This window comes from Rhinopithecus roxellana, chromosome 8 (genome assembly GCF_007565055.1).
Source record: "Rhinopithecus roxellana isolate Shanxi Qingling chromosome 8, ASM756505v1, whole genome shotgun sequence".
Lineage (NCBI taxonomy): Eukaryota > Metazoa > Chordata > Mammalia > Primates > Cercopithecidae > Rhinopithecus > Rhinopithecus roxellana.
In genome coordinates this window covers 35,463,408-35,483,150 of record NC_044556.1, presented here as the reverse complement: position 1 = coordinate 35,483,150, position 19,743 = coordinate 35,463,408, and the positions used below count along the sequence as shown (strand labels likewise).

Here is a 19,743-nt window from a genome sequence, read left to right as displayed (position 1 = left end):
CGGACCCCAGGTGACCCACCCACCTTGGCCTCCCAAAGTGCTGGGATTACAGGTGTGAGCCACCATGCCCAGCCTAAAGAAAATTTAAATGTAAAGGAAAAATTTCCAAATTGAGAAAGAATAATATAGAAGTATACTTGAAATTGGCTGGGCACGGTGGCTTATACCTATAATCCCAGCACTTTGGGAGGCAGAGGCAGGGAGATCACCTGAGGTCAGGAGTTCAAGACCAGCCTGGCCAACATGGCAAAAACTCGTCTCTACTAAAAATACAAAAATTAGCCAGGTATGGTGGCACACGCCTGTAATCCCAGCTACTCAGGAGGCTGAGGCAGGAGAATCGCTTGAACCCAGGAGGCAGAGGTTGCAGTGAGCCAAGATCACACCACTATACTCCAGCCTGGGTGACGCAGCAAGACCCCATCTCAAAAAAAAAAAAAGTATATTTGAAAGTATAAGTGCTAGAATCAGGACAACTTGTCTATGACTATCTCTCTCCCCTCAAAGAAAAAACAAAACTCTGCCACTTTAATGTTATGAAACCGCATAAAAAATATGAAACACACAGAATCAGTATATTCATACACTGCTGGTGACAACTTTAAACTAGTGCTATCTTTTTAGAAAGTACCTGGTGGCACTTTTCAAGATCTACTAAAAATGTTCATATAAAAAAACTCATATTGCTTGATTCAGGAATCTGACTACCAAATACCTAACCTAAGGTTAACAATCCCCCGAAAAGAGAAAAGCCTTCATTCATTAAAATGCCTGTGATCATTTTTAATGGCAATTAAAACTGTATGATTACAAAAATTGCTAGTGGAAAATCATTCTGGTTTAAGTTTTTTTAATTCTGTTAAGATTATTAAGTGTGTAATATATAAAATTTTAAAACAAAAATACAAACCACAGACAAAATCTTTCAGATCCACATTCAGGATGCTTTGCCCTGCTAGCCATTCAGGGTGTGCACAGCTTACATTCACAGAATGCTGAAAGTTATTATCAATCAACCACTGAAGTAGCCACTTCAAATGGCAGTCACAGAGCAAACTGCTTGTGTTCAGAATCCTGCAGGAAAGAAAAGAGGAAAAGCATCCTTTGTTTTACTTTTTGTTCTAAACGTCTTCAGTATTAAAACCTTACCACACACCTATCCATTATTCTTGCCAAAAACATTCAACATAAATGTAATCATGAGAAAACCAATTGAGACTGTCTGCCAAAATTCTTTAAATATATCAACCTCATGAAAGACACTAAAAAAAGAGAGGGGAACAAGGGTGGCCAGGGATCTATTTTGAAGATGACTAAAGAGTCATTACAATCAAATGAAATGTGTGATTCTTGATTGAAAAAAACCATCTACGAAAGACTTTTTTTTTTAACATTGGGGAAATTTGAGTATGGACTGTGTACTAGTTAATATTATCTTATCAATGTTAATTTCCTTGGGTGTGGTAATGGTGATGTCTTCATTAGAAAATGTACTTGTTCCTCGGCCGGGCGCAGTGGCTCAAGCCTGTAATCCCAGCACTTTGGGAGGCCGAGACAGGTGGATCACGAGGTCAGGAGATCCAGACCATCCTGGCTAATATGGTGAAACCCCGTCTCTACTAAAAAATACAAAAAACTAGCCGGGCGACGAGGCGGGCGCCTGTAGTCCCAGCTACTCGGGAGGCTGAGGCAGGAGAATGGTGTAAACCCGGGAGGCGGAGCTTGCAGTGAGCTGAGAACCATCCACTGCACTCCAGCCTGGGCGGCAGAGCAAGACTCCGTCTCAGAAAAAAAACAAACAAACAAAAAAAGAAAATGTACTTGTTCTTAAAAAATACATGCTGAGATATTTAGAGGTGAAGTGTCATCATGGCTGCAACTTTTAAATGGTCAGCAAAAAACCTGTGTATGTGTGTGTATATATACATATATATATATATATTTGTGTGTATGTGGAGAGGGAACAAGAGCTAAAATGAGAGAGGAGGAGGGAGGGAAACAACAAATTTAGCAAAACGTTAACAGTCAGTGAATCTAGATAAAGCGTATATAGTGTTAATTGCACCTTCCTTTAAATTTTGGAGGTTTAAATTTTTTCCCATGAAAGTATTGGGAAACACTATATATATTGGAGCATCGAGAGATCTCTGTTGTAGACAGCATATAATTACTGTCAAATTATTTCATGAAGACTAAAAACACTCCTGCACTAAGCCAGACTCAGTGGCTCATACCTGTAATCCTAGCACTTTGGGAGGCAGAGGCAGAAGGATCACCTGCGGTCAAGAGTTCGAGATCAGCCTGGCCAACATGGCGAAACCCTGTCTCTACTAAAAATACAAAATTAGCTGGATGTGGTGGTGGGCACCTGTAATCCCAGCTACTTGGGAGGCTGAGGCAAAAGAATTGCTTGAACCCGGGAGGCGGAAGTTGCAGTGAGCCGAGATCACGCCACTGCACATCAGCCTGAGCAACAGATTGAGACTCTGTCTCCCAAAAACAAACAAACAAACAAAAAACCACTTCAGCACTGTGGGAATGTGTAATGCAATCTAAACTAAGAGCACTGAAAAAGTATTTGTGGTTTATAACCCTGTGAAACATATCTGAAAAATCAGTATTTTCTCTCAATGACCCCTTAAATGTCCCATCCACTTAGAAGCAGGGAAAGTAAATGATTTTGAGAACTTGCTTTATGTGCATGATAAAATCCTCATCAAGTTTAATATTTGAATAAAGTATCTAAGATCTGATTCCACAGAAGTTTCCATTTTAACTCTTTTTTTTTTTTTTTGAGACAGAGTCTTGCTTGTTGCCCAGGATGGAGTGCAGTGGCACGATCTTGGCTCACTGCAACCTCCACCTCCCCGGTTCAAGCGATTCTCCCGCCTCAGCCTCCCAAGTAGCTGGGACTACAGGTGTGTGCCACCATGCCCAGCTAATTTTTGTATTTTTAGTAGAGACGAGGGTTTCACCATGTTGGCCAGGATGGTCTTGATCTCTTGACGTTGTGATCCACCTGCCTCGGCCTCCCAGAGTGCTGGGATTACAGGTGTGAGCCACCACGCCTGGCAAAGTTTCAATTCTAAGAATGAAAAAAATTGACTTACATTGTTCGATTGTTCAAAGTTGACTTATATTGCTATTAAACAAGGGGGCACTAGCAAAGATTACTATGCTTTTATAATGCTTTATTTATTTATTTATTTATTATTTTTTATTTTTTTTTGAGACGGAGTCTCGCTCTGTCCCTCAGGCTGGATGCAATGGCCGGATCTCAGCTCACTGCAAGCTCCGCCTCCCGAGTTTACGCCATTCTCCTGCCTCAGCCTCCCGAGTAGCTGGGACTACAGGCGCCCGCCACCTCGCCCGGTTAGTTTTTTTATTTTTTAGTAGAGACGGGGTTTCACCATGTTAGCCAGGATGGTCTCAATCTCCTGACCTTGTGATCCGCCCGTCTCGGCCTCCCAAAGTGCTGGGATTACATATAATGCTTTAAAACAAGCTTCATTGCGTAATTTCTTCTCTAACAGTTGGTTTGAACAAACTGCTATTGCAGGAACTTTAATGCAACTGTGTTTTGAGACAGGAACTCGCTGTGTTGCCCAGCCTGGTCTCTAACTCCTGGACTCACAGGATCCTCCCACCTGAGCCTTCTGAATATCTGGGATTACAGGGATGAGCCACCACACCTGGATCTAATGGAACTTTTTTACTGAGAATTGTTGGTTGCTTTTGGTTACTTCAAAAGTCATATTTATAATACTTTTTAGGTCAACATTTATTAAAATCTCTCTTTATACTTTTTGGTATTCCCCACAAGGCTTTGCATCAATAATAAGAGGTGTATGAAAAAGTTGCATATAAATTTTAAAACATTTTCCATTAAAATTATGTAGTAGAAAATTAGAAAGTACCACTAAACCAAGAGGGAGAGAAAGCCCCCCAAATCCTCACTACTCAAAGAAGACCACTAGAAATATTTTAGTATAATCTATCCACACACTTGTTGAGAGAATACCTTATACTCTGTTAAGTACTTGTGGTCAGGGTTTGGTTAGTATATGAAGAATGGAAAGAAGCAAAAGAAACAGAAGTGAAGGGAGCTATTGTGAATTAAGTTTTGTCTGTGGTCAGGCACTGTGCTAAATACTTTATTTATTTATTTATTTATTTGAGACAGAGTCTTGCTCTGTCACCCAGGCTGGAGTGCAGTGGCGAGATCTCAGCTCACCACAACCTCTACCTCCCGGGTTCAAGCAATTCTCCTGCCTCAGCCACCTGAGTAGCTGGGACTACAGGCACATGGCACCACGCCTGGTTGATTTTTGTATTTTTAGTAGAGACGGGGTTTCACCATATTGGCCAGGCTGGTCTCAAACTCCTGACCTCGTGATCTGCCTGCCTCGGCCTCCCAAAATGCTGGGATTATAGATGTGAGCCACCGCACCCAGCTGAGGTAGGCATTTTCAATTCCATTTTCTAGAAATGGAAACTGAGATTTTGGGGGCATTCAGAATTATGTCTAAAATAAACAGTAGAGGCTGGGCGCGGTGGCTCAAGCCTGTAATCCCAGCACGTTGGGAGGCTGAGGCGGGTGGATCACAAGGTCAGCAGTTCCAGACCAGCCTGGCCAAGATGGTGAAATCCCGTCCCTACTAAAAATACAAAAAATTAGCTGGGCGCGGTAGCATGCGCCTGTATTCCCAGCTACCTGGGAGGCTGAGGCAGGAGAATCTCTTGAACCTGGGAGGCAGAGGCTGCAGTGAGCCGAGATCGTGCCACTGCACTCTAGCCTGGATGACAAAGCAAGACTCCCTCTAAAAATAATAAAATAAAATAAATAGTAGAGTTAGGATACGAGCCCAGGTCTTATGAGTCCAGCTTACAGTATACCTAAGAAAACATAAATTGGACGAAGTCACTCCTCTTTTCTAAAGATACAAAAATTAGCTGGGTGTGGTGGCAGGCGCCTGTAATCCCAGCTATTCAGGGGGCTGAGGCAGGAGAACTGCTTGAACCTGGAAGACAGAGGTTGCAGTGAGCTAAGATCATGCCACTGCACTCCAGCCTAGGTGACAGAGGGAGACTCCATCTCAAAAAAAAAAAAAAAGGATTTTTCTTTTGCCATGTGTAATCTTATGGAGGCTGAAGAAACATCTAGGGGCTGTCTGGATATCTCCAAAGCCCATCTGAGTGTAGATAAAATACTTAGTCTATTTCCAATTATTCTTTTTCCTTTTCAACCTCAAGTCATTACTTTTGGGAGTCCCCAAGTCCCCTGAGAGATCCCCAGGAGGGTGGGGGGCCTACAGTCCCAGTGACTAAGAGTCCAGAGTGGGAAGGAAAAAGTCTAGCAGTGGGTGGACAGATGGATTTGAAGGGAGTCTTATCAAAGGGCTTAAGGGAATTGGAGGGAACATTAAAGGTGGTAAGAGGAGGAATAAGGAGCAGTAGCAATGGGAAGAAAGAGAGCTTACAGGATGCGGTCTGGAGAGATCCTAAGTATCCCAAAGAGGCCAATAAAGGTACAACAAGGAGGAGGTGGACAGAACGAGTGGTGGAGCAATAGAGTTAGCAGGGGATCAAAAAGAAGGAATTCAGATGCCAGAGAAATTGCCACGGGAGAAGTAGGATCCATTAGAGAGAACAGAGTAGCCACACAGAGTTCCAAGGACTTTTAGTCCAGGGACTCAGGGAATAAACCCCACTCAGGAAAGAGAGCCAGGAAGACCTTCAAGCCCAGGAGGTACCTTTCAAAAGAAGCCTGGCCTCTAGCCCAACTCTAGAGAATATATTCACAATCTTGAGAATCGAAATCTTTCCTTACCAGCTTCAACGGATGTTTGTCCGGAGCAATGGTTCATTAGTCTGACTCACCATTGGATCCCCGATCTATCAGTCAGGAGTGAAGACAATGGCTTCAAAGGTGCACACTTGGGGTCCTGGGTGAGAGGTCTGGGGGTCCAATGATGAATCTGATCCTATCGGAGTCACAGCACCATAACTGTTAAATGAAAAATTACTCAGTGATACTTGTTAAAGCATGGTAAGGGAGACGTTATTCAGGATCATCTCAATAGATATAGGGACCATGGCAATGTGATGTTGCAGTTGGGGAGAGAGACTGGGCTCAACTCAGTAAGGGAGAGACAGCAGGGAAACAGCAAGGGCAAGTATAGCCAAGGAGCAAGGTGGGTTTGCTTTCATCCCATTCAGTGGATGTGAAATTACTAAAAAATAACATCCAGAGAATGGGAGACTCTGGCTAAACCCTAACAGGATTCTTGCTGAAGACAGGCCAGGGTGATCAGACATCACCTGGGAATGGTCTATGTTGTGGAAGAGTTCTTGCTAAACTGGTTTTACAGGGTTCGTGCTAAAATTGGATTTTACATAGCTAGGCCTAGGAGAAGGTTTAAGGGCTTGCTTGCCTAAAGGTTGGTTAACCAAAGAATCTTTGTCACAACTCCCAAATTATTAAATGACTCTGAAGATTGCGACTGCAATATTTGCTTTCACCTACTGTTTAAATTTTATGTTAAATTGAGTTCTCCTAACAGTTAAAACTTTCTTGCTGGCCCTCAGGTTATCACTGGCAAAAAAAAAAAAAAAAAAGTGGGGGGTGTATTAATTTGTAGTAAGTCACAACTTATAATTAAACTAAGCCTATGAGAAATAACTCAAAATATCTTAACAGATCAAAATACCTACTTTAAGAATCTGGCAGAAAATAACTAATGATGATTTTCATAACATTTTAATTTTAGTCTTTATTGTTAACATTAGTCAACTTCTACTCTGTGCTAAGCTCTGTGCTGAGCATTTTCTCAAAACCCTCCAGTTTCCTAGTATGTTCAAAAAAGCAAAAATCCTAATTCCTCATGGTCTATTATGATCTGCCTCCTGTCTCTTTAAAAAGAAAAATATGAGCATAATTTTATTGTTGGACCTAATAAAACTGTAAATTCGATATGCTTTTCAAGAACAACAAAAAAAGTTAGAACAAAGCAGTTTGGGATAAAAGAAAAATATCTTGACAGGCTACGTGCTGTGGCTCACACCTGTAATCCCAGCACTTTGGGAGGCTGAGGTGGGCGGATCACGAGGTCAGGAGATCGAGACCATCCTGGTTAACACAGTGAAACCCTGTCTCTACTAAAAATTAAAAAAAAAAAATGGCCGGGCGCGGTGGCTCAAGCCTGTAATCCCAGCACTTTGGGAGGCCGAGACAGGCGGATCACGAGGTCAGGAGATCGAGACCATCCTGGCTAATACAGTGAAACCCTGTCTCTACTTAAAAAATACAAAAAACTAGCCGGGCGACGAGGCGGGCGCCTGTAGTCCCAGCTACTCGGAAGGCTGAGGCAGGAGAATGGCATAAACCCGGGAGGCGGAGCTTGCAGTGAGCTGAGGTCCGGCCACTGCACTCCAGCCTGGGTGGCAGAGCAAGACTCCGTCTCAAAAAATAAAAATAAAAAAATAAAAAATAAAAAATAAAAATAAAAAAAAAAATTAGCTAGGCGTGGTGGCATGCACCTATAGTCCCAGCTACTCAGGAGGCTGAGGCAGGAGATTCGCTTGAACCTGGGAGGCAGAGGTTGCAGTGAGCTGCAATGGCACAACTGGACTCCTGCCTGGACAAGAGTGAGATTCCACCTCAAAAAAAAAGTAATTAATTAATTTAAAAAAAACTACTGGAACAAATGAAGAGAACGACTAATGAGAAATAAGATGATTAATATCAAAAAAAAGTAGGTATTTAATTATTCTACTCTGCTTAACTCTCCAAACTCATTTTACTTCCTATTCCTTGTGCCTGGGAAGCCATTCACCCAGTGTTCACATGGTTTGCCATTTCATTAAGGTCGTGGTTCAAATGCTGTATCTTCAAAAGAGTTTCCCCTCACTACTTTATCTAAAATAGCAATCCCCATCACTCTCCATACCTTTAACCTAGTTTTATTTTTCTTCAGTTGTTACCTGATGAGATATTATATATCTACTGGTATATTATTTATCTTCCTCACTAGGATTTACTGTAATATGCTATGCGCACAGAGACTCTGTCTTGTTCACTACTGTTTTCATCATCCAGAACAGTATCCTACATAGCAGATAATGAATAAATATTTGAGTAAACAAGTTATCTCACTTTATCTTCACATAACCCTGAGGGAGGTGCTATCCCCATTCTGGGAACAGAAACTGAATCTCAGGCTAACAGTTGGCCCACTGTCACACAGTTGTAAGGAATGGAGTAAGGATTTGAACCTAGGCAGTTTGAAAGCTCACACATTTCCAGTGCATCTCAAATTATCCATGGTAAGGACCAGTCTTTTAAATTTCCAATCTACTGCAGACCAATACTTTTATAAACTACAACAAAAGTGTCACAGTAATGTCAAATTGTTCTAAAAGTTTCTAAATGCTTATTCTGCATTTCTATCCTTATCTTGCCATCAACCAGTTCTGCTCCACAGAGTATCCTTTGAGTAGCTTCCCAGGCAAGGCAAAATAATTTCTATAGTCTAGTGGTTCTTACCCCTGACTGCATATTTGAATCAATAGAGTTTAAAAATAATGCCAGGCCAAGACTGGTGGCTCATGCCTGTAATTGCAGCACTTTGGGAGGCTGAAGCGGACAGATCACCTGAGGTCAGGAGTTTAAGACCAGCTGGCCAACATGGCGAAACCCTGTCTCTATTAAAAATACAAAAATTAGCCAGGTGTGGTGGCAGGCACCTGTAATCCCAGCTACTCAGGATGCTGAGGCATGAGAATGGCTTGAACCCAGGAGGCAGAGGTTGCAGTGGGCCGAGATCGTACCACTGCACTCCAGCCTGGCAGATAGAGCAAGACTCTGTCTCCAAAAAAATATAAAATATATAAATATAAATAATACCAATGCCCAACTAACCTCCAATCCCCGAGGGAAATCTCGAAACCAGTAAGAACAATTTTTAAAACTCATGAATGAAAAAGGGTACATATACACACTTGTCTATTCTGACATTTTAGTAGTTTGAACAGGTTAGAGAATCTTCTCTGACAATTATACTAAGTGTTAAATCACCTCGGAAACTATAAAACAAAATTACATGATACCTTTATTGTAACCCACACAAGCTGTGAAGAACTGGTAACACATGTTTCTGATAATCCAAAAAAGAACAATAGGGTATACATAAAGCATAAGGAGCAGTGCTAAGGTCTCCTAATTATAAGCACTGGTGGAACAGACAAAATAGAAGGTCTTAATGCCACACACTCTGGGCTTTTCAATGCTGGGTATTTTAAAATTACCTCTAACCACTAAAATAACTGAGTATTAATAATTTCTTTCTTCCTGCCTGAACTGTGTGCTTTTGGAAATAACTTGGGTCACTCCCATCACACTTTAAGCACAACAAGCAGGAACAATGATCCAGCTGGTGATCTTAAAAAGACAAGTTACTTACAGTTCTTTCAAATGAGTCTGAGAAAAAGCATTTTCTTGGATAGACATTATAGCATTATTGTTCAAATCTCTGAAATAAAGAGAAATGAAACATTATCAGTCACCATTTCTATATCAAGTTACATAAACACTTTACATGGTCATGAAAATCTCTGCTAATAGCAAAGATTATTTACAGAGTAAGCAAAATGTATGAAAAATACTTACAGATGCTCAAGGGATTCAAGACCAACGAATGCTTTCTTTGTAATTGACTTAATCTGATTTCCTTGTAAGATTCTGAAATACAAACAGACCTTTCTAAGAAAGCTCTCCACTAAACAAAATTAAATTCATTAAACATCTACCTATAAAAAGTGAAAATAAGCTTAGCGTACTTTTTTTTATATTTAACAGCTTTACTGAGGTACAACTGTACACAAAAAAATACACATATTTAACGTGTACAATTTGATGAGAACATGCACTTTTAAGAAAGTTATGAAATTTAATTATTAATCAATGTAAAACATAGCATAAAGGCATCTATCAAAGCTCAATGAGGTGAACAACCATCTTGACCACTGATAAACTGGTAATTTTCAGATGCTAAATTCAATTATATTCCTCATGTCTCCATTCATAGCAAAAGACTGTCAAAGAAATTCAGACAAGTGTGACCCTTTGGAGAAATTATTCTCATGGGAGAAGACCTAAAATCTTATGTGAGAGAATGCTCTACTTCTGCTAGATAAATTACTCATAAATCTCATACAATTAAACAAACTACAAATTAAACAGATTATCAAGACATTACTTTCTCAATGCATTCATTTTACTTGAATAGAAATTCTACTTCCATAAATAACTACTCTTTAAGTGTCCATAGGAATGCTTTTTCAATAAAAAGTGCCCCAACAACAACAACAACAACAACAAACACAGAAACAGAAAAACTAGCTGGGCATGGTGGCTCATGCCTATAATCCCAGCACTTTGGGAGGCCAAGGTGGGAGGATCACTTGAGCCCAGGAGTTCAAGACCAGCCTGGGCAATATAGTGAAAGACTGTCTCTACAAAAAAAAAAAAAAGTTAATTAGTTAGGCATGGTGGTACACACCTTTAGTCCTAGCTCCTTAGGATGCCAAGGTGGGAGATTACTTGAGCCCAGGAGGTTGAGGCTGCTGTGAGCTGTGACTGCGCCACAGCACTCCAGCCTGGGCGACAGAGCAAGACCCTGTCTCAAAAAAAAAAAAGGAAAAAAACCAGCCAGGTGCAGTGGCTCATACCTATAATCCCAGCACTTTGGGAGGCTGAGGCAGGCAGATCACGAGGTCAGGAGTTCAAGACCAGCCTGGCCAAGATGGTGAAACCCCATCTCTACTAAAAATACAAAAATTAGCTGGGCACACGCCTGTAATCCAAGCTACTCAGGAGGCTGAGGCAGGAGAATTGCTTCAACAGGGAGGGATCTAGGAGGCAGAGGTTGTAGTGAGCCGAGATCACGCCACTGCACCCCAGCCTGGGCTACAGAGCGAGACTCGGTCTCAAAATAACAAACAAGCCGGGCGTGGTGGCTCAAGCCTGTAATCCCAGCACTTTGGGAGGCCGAGACAGGTGGATCACGAGGTCAGGAGATCGAGACCATCCTGGCTAACACGGTGAAACCCCATCTCTACTAAAAAATACAAAAAAACTAGCCGGGCGAGGTGGTGGGCGCCTGTAGTCCCAGCTACTCCGGAGGCTGAGGCAGGAGAATGGCGTAAACCCGGGAGGCGGAGCTTGCAGTGAGCTGAGATCCGGCCACTGCACTCCAGCCTGGGCGACAGAGCAAGACTCCGTCTCAAAAAAAAAAAAAAAAAAAAAATAACGAACAAACAAACAAACAAACAAAGAAATCCCCATAAAGCTCCCAGAGTGTCAGAAAGCTCAGACTTTCTAGCCATATGAAATAAACATAATTCAATCATATTTACAGTCAGTTCTTGAAAACATGCCTATGCAGACATACATATATATTATAAATACATACAATTTAGTGAGACTTGTGAGTCCAGCAAAGGCTTCACTAGCATCCTCTATGGCCCATGAAATTTCATTGTTTCTTAAGTCTCTACAAAAATGTCAGAGAAAGATAGGTTCTATTAGTCAATACAACCATCATAACACTGAGCAGCATCCTGGCATGGTGATGTCAAGGTGCACATGCTAATTCTGATCCTTACTTTAACAGTTATTTATGATGAAGGCTCAAGTCTGCTTCTTAAGAAATATCTGTAATAAACATGTAAGAACTGATTCTTATAAGCTAAGAATTCAGCTGGCCTTGATAAATAAAGCAACCTGCTAAAAGTATTACTCTTCCGAGCTAAGAGTCCCTCATTATGTTAGCATATTAAAAAGTATAGACAGAGTCCTGAAAAGAGGAGTGTTTCAAGATGCAGAGTATATGGCTTATAAATCTGATTTCAGACTAATGGGATTTCTGGGTGACCCAAGCCTTCCCCTGGGACCTTAAACTTACAATGGCTGACAAAGAGTAATATCAATACAGAGCTTCACTGCTCAAGAGCAATTAAAGATGCCCCATGGGAAGCAAAAATGATATACCCATGTGGTACAGTGTCATCAGATTTTCTTTCAAAGGGAAACTATGGATCTTCTAAAATTCACTGTTCCATTCTCAGAGGAAATGCAACTGTACCACATCATGTTATGATAAAATAATTATTTCCATAGAATTAAAAATATTTAATCACTTTTGCTTCTTTAAGTCATCTCATAATAAAGCACAAAGCTTTCTACTTTATAAGGGACATGCAGAGTTGTGTGATTAGCAGTAAAGAGGAGATCCCTCTTTTCACTTAGCTTTCTTTAAGTGAAAAGCTAATAAAGCTCATTTTATTTTACTAAGGAATAAATAATGAAAGAACCAATGGCTCAGCTCTTCAGGACTTTCCCCCTCCTCCACAGCGCAGCATAAATAGAAACCATTCAACAAATTAAGAACTGTATCTACCCTGGCAAGAGCACGACGCTAAAGCCAGAATTCCCCAGATTTGATCCTAATTCTGTCTTAACTATCTCTGTGGTATTACACAACCATTTACTTTTGCTATTACTTTCCTAAACTTTAATTCTAAAAGTAATAATCAGTAGTATACTAAAATAACCTATTTGCGACCCCTTCAACTGCCAAAAGGCTGCAGTTACATCTAAGTTTCTGAGATTGCATTGATCCAATTTCACTTCTGATAATATAGGAAAAGGAAAAATACAATCACTTTTAATTTTTCAAGGCCAAATCTAAAGAAAGTTAAAAAAAAAAAAATCAAATACACACCTGTGCATGTATATACCCTTCACAAAATTATCTTGCTTTCCCTCTCATTGATGGTTAGGTCTCCAAGTTGGGAAGCCTCTTCTCTGAACCATTTCAACTCAAAACCTAACGACCATAAAGTCCCCTATTCAGGAAACTTAAGAATCTACAAATTCTACTACTTACTCTTTGTTTTCTTTTATTCTGCTCTGTGTTTGAGACTACTATATTTCATTAAAATACCTCTTTATTTAGTAAAATTATATTCTAAAATTAGATATATTTATATATAAATACAAAAAGTTCATAAAAACATATTCTTATATTCTATAAATTGAATAACTTACAGAACCACAGAATTTTAGCGTGGAAACTGCCTTTAGCAACCATCTAATCCTATATCCTTCCTTCACCATATAAAAGAGAAGAAAAAATGATGCCCAGGAAAAGCTAAGTGATTTTGTTCTTCCGGTGGTTATGATAAAATGGGCATGAGCTTTAGCATCAAACAGACCTGGGATCTGATTCTGGCCCAACATTTACAAGCTATGTGACTTTGAGGAAATTATTTAAATTTCTCTGAACCTCAGCCTCCTAATATGGAAAACAGCAGTATCATCCTAGTATTTGAAAGCACCTGGCACACATCAGATAATAAGTATTAGTTTCTTCCATCCAAAGTCATGTAGCAAACCACTAATAGTGAACTGGTCTCCCACCACGGCAGTTCCCTCTACACATCCTGCATCCTTTTGAATGAGAACTAGTAGCCCTGGTATATTGTCAAGTTCAAAGGAACAAGAAAATGACTGCATTCCTGACACTAGCAACTGTGTTTTATTCCATAGCAACACAGTAAGACATGCTTTGCTGTTTATGGGATTAACTCAGAATTAAACTACAAACTGAATTGCCTACTACAGGCTTGGGATTTTTATGGAGATGGAGACAAATAAGACTGTCTGGCTCTGAGGCACAGAACAGAAGAACCACAAAATATTAGCATACATAATTTGCAGACTGATTAGTTGTTTTAATTAATTTGCTTTATTGTACTACAAAAATCAGTAACAACAACCAAAAAAGAGAATGGATATACTTACAATGTCTGAAGATTGGAAAGAAATCTAAATACACCATCAGCAATATGAGTGACTCTGTTGTCTCCCAAATTCAATCTCTCCAATAAGCTCAGACCCACAAAGGCAGATTCATCCAGGCGGGTCAGCTGGTTATAGGACAAATCACTGAAAACAAGAAATGTGGAAGGTAAGGAATTCATTGTATTTGGTTTGACTTACAATTCTTATTATATCTACATGGTAAATTTAGAGCTTTCTACAAATTTCTAGTAAAGAGGGATGTTATATCTCATTACTGTCCATGGGAATGATTTATTCCAATCTGCTCTAGTTTCACAGCCTCCAGTGAAATGCTATCCAACACTTACAGTTCGGATAGTCTTTGGCAGAACTCCCATGCATCAGGGCTGATTCTTTCAATAGCATTCTGGCTCACATAAAGCTGCTGTAACATTCGCAAGCCATACAACCATCCCTTGTTCACTCGTGTAAGGTTATTGTGTTCCAGTTCTCTGCAGAATTAGAGAAAGAAGAAAATACGTTCCAAAACAAGGCAGTTCAATTAACTAGCTTTAAATCTTAAGTTTTTCCCAGAGAAGCATATACCTTTGTTCAACACAACTGAGCTGACCAATTCTATTCAATAAAAATGTGTATTTTATTTAAGATTTAGTGCTTGGCCGGGCGCAGTGGTTCACGCCTGTAATCCCAGCACTTTGGGAGGCCGAGATGGGCAGATCACAAGGTCAAAAGATTGAGACTATCCTGACCACCATGGTAAAACCCCGTTTCTACTAAAAATACAAAAATTAACTGGGCATGCCAGCACACGCCTGTAGTTCCAGTTAGGAAGCTGAGGCAGGAGAAAGGCTTGAACCCATGAGGCAGAGGTTGCAGTGAGCCGAGATCGCGCCACTTGCACTCCAGCCTGGCGACAGAGCAAGACTCCACCTCAAAAAAAAAAAAAAAAAAGATTTAGTGCTAGAAGGTAGTAAGACTGTCTAAAATAGCAGCTCTACAAAACCAACAGGCCAAGTGGTATAGTATACCCGTTTGGATAAATTCTGATAATTTTCATTAACCAAAACATTAAGAATATAAACTTTTTGCCCTGGTGCAGTGGCTCACGCCTGTAATCCCAGCACTTTGGCAGGCGAGGTGGGTGCATCATGAGGTCAGGAATTTGCGACCAGCCTGACCAACAGGGAGAAACCCTGTCTCTACTAAAAATACAAAAATTAGCCAGGGCTGGTGGCACGCGCCTGTAATCCCAGCTACTCAGGAGGCTGAGGCAGGAGAGTCGCTTGAACCTGGGAGGCAGAGGTTGCAGGAGCCGAGATCACGCCATTGCACTCCAGTCTGGGCAACAGAGTGAGATTCCGTCTCAAAAAGAAAAAAAAAAAAAGAATATAAACTTTTTAGACGAGAAGTTTATAAGAATTATTTCAAAAATGATCAGTTAGCTAACAAAACTTTAAAGGTTTTATGTACACTTATTTCACATCAGTGAGCAGGGAAAGAATGAACATATCTCTATAATTATAATCAGAACGACTATCCTAGCCATTTGACATTGAAAAGTCCCAAACAGACTACTTTCCTAATAATCACCTCTAGTCCCGAGTACTTACAGTTCTTCCATGTTATTTAAGCCAAAAAATGCTCCATCCTTAAGTTTGCTAATTCCATTCCGCTGCATTTTCAAAGATCTTAAGGAGTCAAGCCCTTGGAATGTAAGGCCTTCCACAATTTTAATTCTGTTTCTTTTAAGTTCCCTTTAACAAAAATAATTTTAGAGTCAGGAAATTGGTTTGCTGAAACGCTCTAACAGTAATTAAATTAAAAGAGAAAGACCCTGTAACAAAAAAACTATCTTTTATAATCCAACTATTTTGTTACTCACAAGAATTGGAGGTGAGGCAGCTTGAAGATCTTAGGTGGAATCATGCTAATTCGGTTACGGTTTAACTTTACCACTAATAAGGAACTCGATAAATTATCGAAGCAGCCAGCCTCCAAGGTGGTTATCCTGTTATTACTTAAATTCCTAAAATAAACAAGATAATAGCAAAAGAAAAAATTTAGTAAAATAAAAATTCTACCACTAGAAAGCTGCCAAATATCTATGTCTAAGCCCCCAGCTATCACTTAATGACTATCCACAACTTTATAAATCATTTAAATGCTCTGTTTCTTCATCTACAAAATTAGGAGGCTACCTACTTCATTTAGGTTGTTACAAAACAGCATGTGTGAATATGCTCTGTAAACTGGAAAACACTGGCACACATGCTAATTATCATTATACACGGTAAGCCATTGTTTAACAAACCTCTATTTACCTTTTAGAAATCTTGGTTTAAAAAACAAAAAAACTGAATCTCAAAATTACCCTTGATATTTACCAATATTTTCTGACAATAGTGCAATCTTTTTTTAGGGGGCTTGTGGGGTGAATGGGCAAAGCCAACCACCCAATATACCAACCCTAGGTTTGTCTCACATATGCATATAAAAAGCACAATAAGTAAATATTTTTGAAAAGATAGGTACTGATGAATAATAAACATGTGCTTTAAAGTAAATCTAATTTAATCTGTGTTACTTACAGGTATTTAAGCTGCATGTGAGGAAATGAAGATGTCTTGATTTCTGATATTATATTTGAGCTGAGGTCTAAACTCTGCAGAGCAGGGTAAAACTGGAGCGCCTGTGCATTTATTTCTGGGATTATATTATGGACTCTGTAAAACAAAGATTATAATGAAGCTGCTGCCACTGATCCACCCCAGGCCACAAAAATGTTAAACAATTAGAATCAACAATATATGTGCTTAAAAAAAAAAAAACAACTGTATACTATTCATAAATAAAAAACCTGAAAACTTATTAACTTACAATGAAAGTAGAGTAATATTCGACGTTGGTTCTCCAAAATACGGGATTTCTGTTAGTTCATTGTAATTCATTTTCCTAGGCAAGAGGAAAAACAGATTTAAATGTTTAGTGAGGGAAATATTACCTCTTGAATTCTACCTTCTGGCTAACACATATTCTTTAGAATAGGTGCCAAATTTGAAAAATAATTATGACTCAGAATGAGTTAGACTAAAATAAAAATGTACTTATTGAGAAATTAGAGGTTTTAATGAGAAATGTTATTTTCTTTCTTTCTTTTTTTTTTTGAGACAAAGTTTCATTATTTTTGTCCAGGCTGGAGTGCAATCTCGGCTCACTGCAACCTCTGCCTCCTGGGTTCAAGTGATTCTCCTGCCTTAGCCTCCTGAGTATCTGGGATTACAGGCATGAACCACCACGCCTGGCTAATTTTGTATTTTTAGTAGAGACAGGTTTTACCATGTTGGCCAAGATGATCTCAAACTCCTGACCTCAGGTGATCCGCCCACCTTGGCCTCCCAAAGTACTGGGATTACCGGTGTAAGCCACCACGCCTGGCCAAGAAATGTGTTTTCATAGTGTTGATCTACTATTGGTATTAATATCAGAAAGGCTACGAAGTATTTTCCACATTAAATATTGTTAGTTCAAGCAAAGTTCTTTGAATAAGTTGGGTTTATGACAGCTAATTTGAGTCCTTAAACAAAGAAGGCATAATCAGTCCATCCAGATCTCTCTTTCTCTAAATATATATAAACACACACATATAAATGTGTGTGTGTGTGTGTATATATATATATATATATTCGGAAGCTATACAAATGTTAGAGAGTGTTACTTGAGACCACAGATGAAATTTATCAGCCCACCCAGAGATGGAATCTATGACTAATTTTACAGATAACATAATGTGTTGCATCTGATCCCAGCAGCCCTTTAAACAGATTGTCTCAAATGTTTTAGTAGCAAATCTAATACAATCACATTTCATTAACCTGGTTTTTAGTCATTGAACAACCTCAACAATCTAGAGCACAGAAAAGAAACCAGAACTAAAGACCTTCAGGAAACCAACCAAAGTTACAAAAAGCCCATGCACTTCCCACTGAAGCATTTTCAGGTCTTTCCTCAGTGCCTACTCTTTCAGCTAACAAACTTGTCAACTGTGTACTCATCCACAACACATTAGAAGCAGTGAATTTGGGGCTGGGAGGAGAGAATGCAGAGACAATGAGCATGAAGAAGGTATCCCTGTCAGCAAAGAATTAAAAAGGAAAGTAAATCTCAGGGTTCCGAGGGTGTTAAGTCTAGAGGCAAATAGGCCTACATACCTTAATGGTTGTGCCTCTAGGAATGTAACAATGCTCTAGGAGTGTAACGATGCAAAAACTAACATTAATAATATCTTAGAAAACTCCCTCCAAAATAACATAATACATCTCAGTATTAAAGGAAAAAATTTAGTTAAGAGAAAAACTGAATTCTATCAACCATTATACTCTCTTACGATATCAAAATTATTCTATTTCATATAAATCTACTTTAGACATGATGCTCCCAATCTTAGATAACATGTCAAGACATTTAAAAAGGTTATACAGGGCCAGGCACGGTGGCTCAAGCCTGTAATCCCAGCACTTTGGGAGGCTGAGACAGGTGGATCACGAGGTCAGGAGATCGAGACCATCCTGGCTAACACGGTGAAACCCCGTCTCTACTAAAAAATACAAAAAACTAGCCGGGCGACGAGGCGGGCGCCTGTAGTCCCAACTACTCGGGAGGCTGAGACAGGAGAATGGCGTGAACCCGGGAGGCGGAGCTTGCAGTGAGCTGAGAGCCGGCCACTGCACTCCAGCCTTGGTGGCAGAGCAAGACTCCGTCTCAAAAAAAAAAAAAAAAAAAAAAAAAAAAAAAAACATTTTAGGTTTTCAAATTTTTTTTTTTTTCTGAGACGGAGTCTCGCTCTGTCGCCCAGGCTGGAGTGCAGTGGCCGCCCAGGCTGGAGTGCAGTGGCCAGAACTCAGCTCACCCGGCCACCTCACCCGGCTAGTTTTTTGTATTTTTTAGTAGAGACAGGGTTTCCCCGTGTTAGCCAGGATGGTCTCGATCTCCTGACCTCGTGATCCGCCCGTCTCGGCCTCCCAAAGTGCTGGGATTACAGGCTTGAGCCACCGCGCCCGGCCCAAATTATTTCTTTTAACTAATTTTTTCCTTCAATTTTTTTATGGCATATCTGGATTGAACATCCCACAAATCACAATTTATTAAGTTCCCTCAGGAATTTAACATAACTTTAAATAAATAAAAATAACTTACACTTCCTGTAACGTTTGTGATTCTAAGCTGATGTTCCAGTTAGACAACCGATTATGACTCAAATCCCTGAAAGAGGACAAAATGTCATTCTTAGTTTAGTGCTGGAGAGTAGACCTAAAGAAAAAAAAAGAAACTACATAGAAATACTAAAAGTCCTCTTGGTCAGGTATAGTGGCTCATGCCTGTAATCCTGGCACTTGGGGAGGCTGAGGCAGGTGGATCACCTGAGGTCAGGAGTTCAAGACTCACCTGGCAAACATGGTGAAACCCCATCTCTACTAAAAATACACGTATCAGCCAGGTGTGGTGGCACATGCCTGTAATCCCAGCTACTCGGGAGGCTGAGGCAGGAGAATTGCTTGAACCCGGGAGGTAGAAGTTGCAGTGAGCCGAGTTCACGTCATTGCACGCCAGCGTGGGTGACAGAGCAAGACTCTGTCTCAAAAAAAATGTTTTTAACAAAAAAATAGAAATAAAAGTCCTATTAAATGTGAATTTGAGTAGTGAATTTGAGTAGTACAGACAGACAAGAATATTTGTAAAGGATGAATAAAAATATATCTCAATTTGGCCGGGCGCGGTGGCTCAAGCCTGTAATCCCAGCACTTTGGGATGCCGAGACGGGCAGATCACGAGGTCAGGAGATCGAGACCGTCTTGGCTAACACAGCGAAACCCCGTCTCTAC

The 19,743-nt window shown here is 40.1% G+C and overlaps 1 protein-coding gene across 3 annotated transcripts in view; it reads right to left on the bottom strand.

The window, feature by feature from the left end:
• LRIG2 (leucine rich repeats and immunoglobulin like domains 2) overlaps positions 1 to 19,743 on the bottom strand; it is a 60,931-nt gene that overhangs the window by 17,064 nt on the left and 24,124 nt on the right. For 2 of the 3 annotated variants that reach the window (XM_010359041.2, XM_030936138.1), the window contains exons 2-12: positions 19,058 to 19,123; positions 16,742 to 16,816; positions 16,453 to 16,587; positions 15,747 to 15,890; positions 15,475 to 15,618; positions 14,212 to 14,355; positions 13,865 to 14,008; positions 11,472 to 11,552; positions 9,668 to 9,739; positions 9,462 to 9,530; positions 911 to 1,074 (exon numbers count right to left, since the gene is read on the bottom strand). In XM_010359041.2, coding sequence (XP_010357343.2) covers positions 911 to 1,074; positions 9,462 to 9,530; positions 9,668 to 9,739; positions 11,472 to 11,552; positions 13,865 to 14,008; positions 14,212 to 14,355; positions 15,475 to 15,618; positions 15,747 to 15,890; positions 16,453 to 16,587; positions 16,742 to 16,816; positions 19,058 to 19,123 — 1,238 coding nt within the window. The remainder of the gene's footprint in view (positions 1 to 910; positions 1,075 to 9,461; positions 9,531 to 9,667; positions 9,740 to 11,471; positions 11,553 to 13,864; positions 14,009 to 14,211; positions 14,356 to 15,474; positions 15,619 to 15,746; positions 15,891 to 16,452; positions 16,588 to 16,741; positions 16,817 to 19,057; positions 19,124 to 19,743) is intronic. The other variant, XM_030936137.1, reaches the window with a different exon arrangement.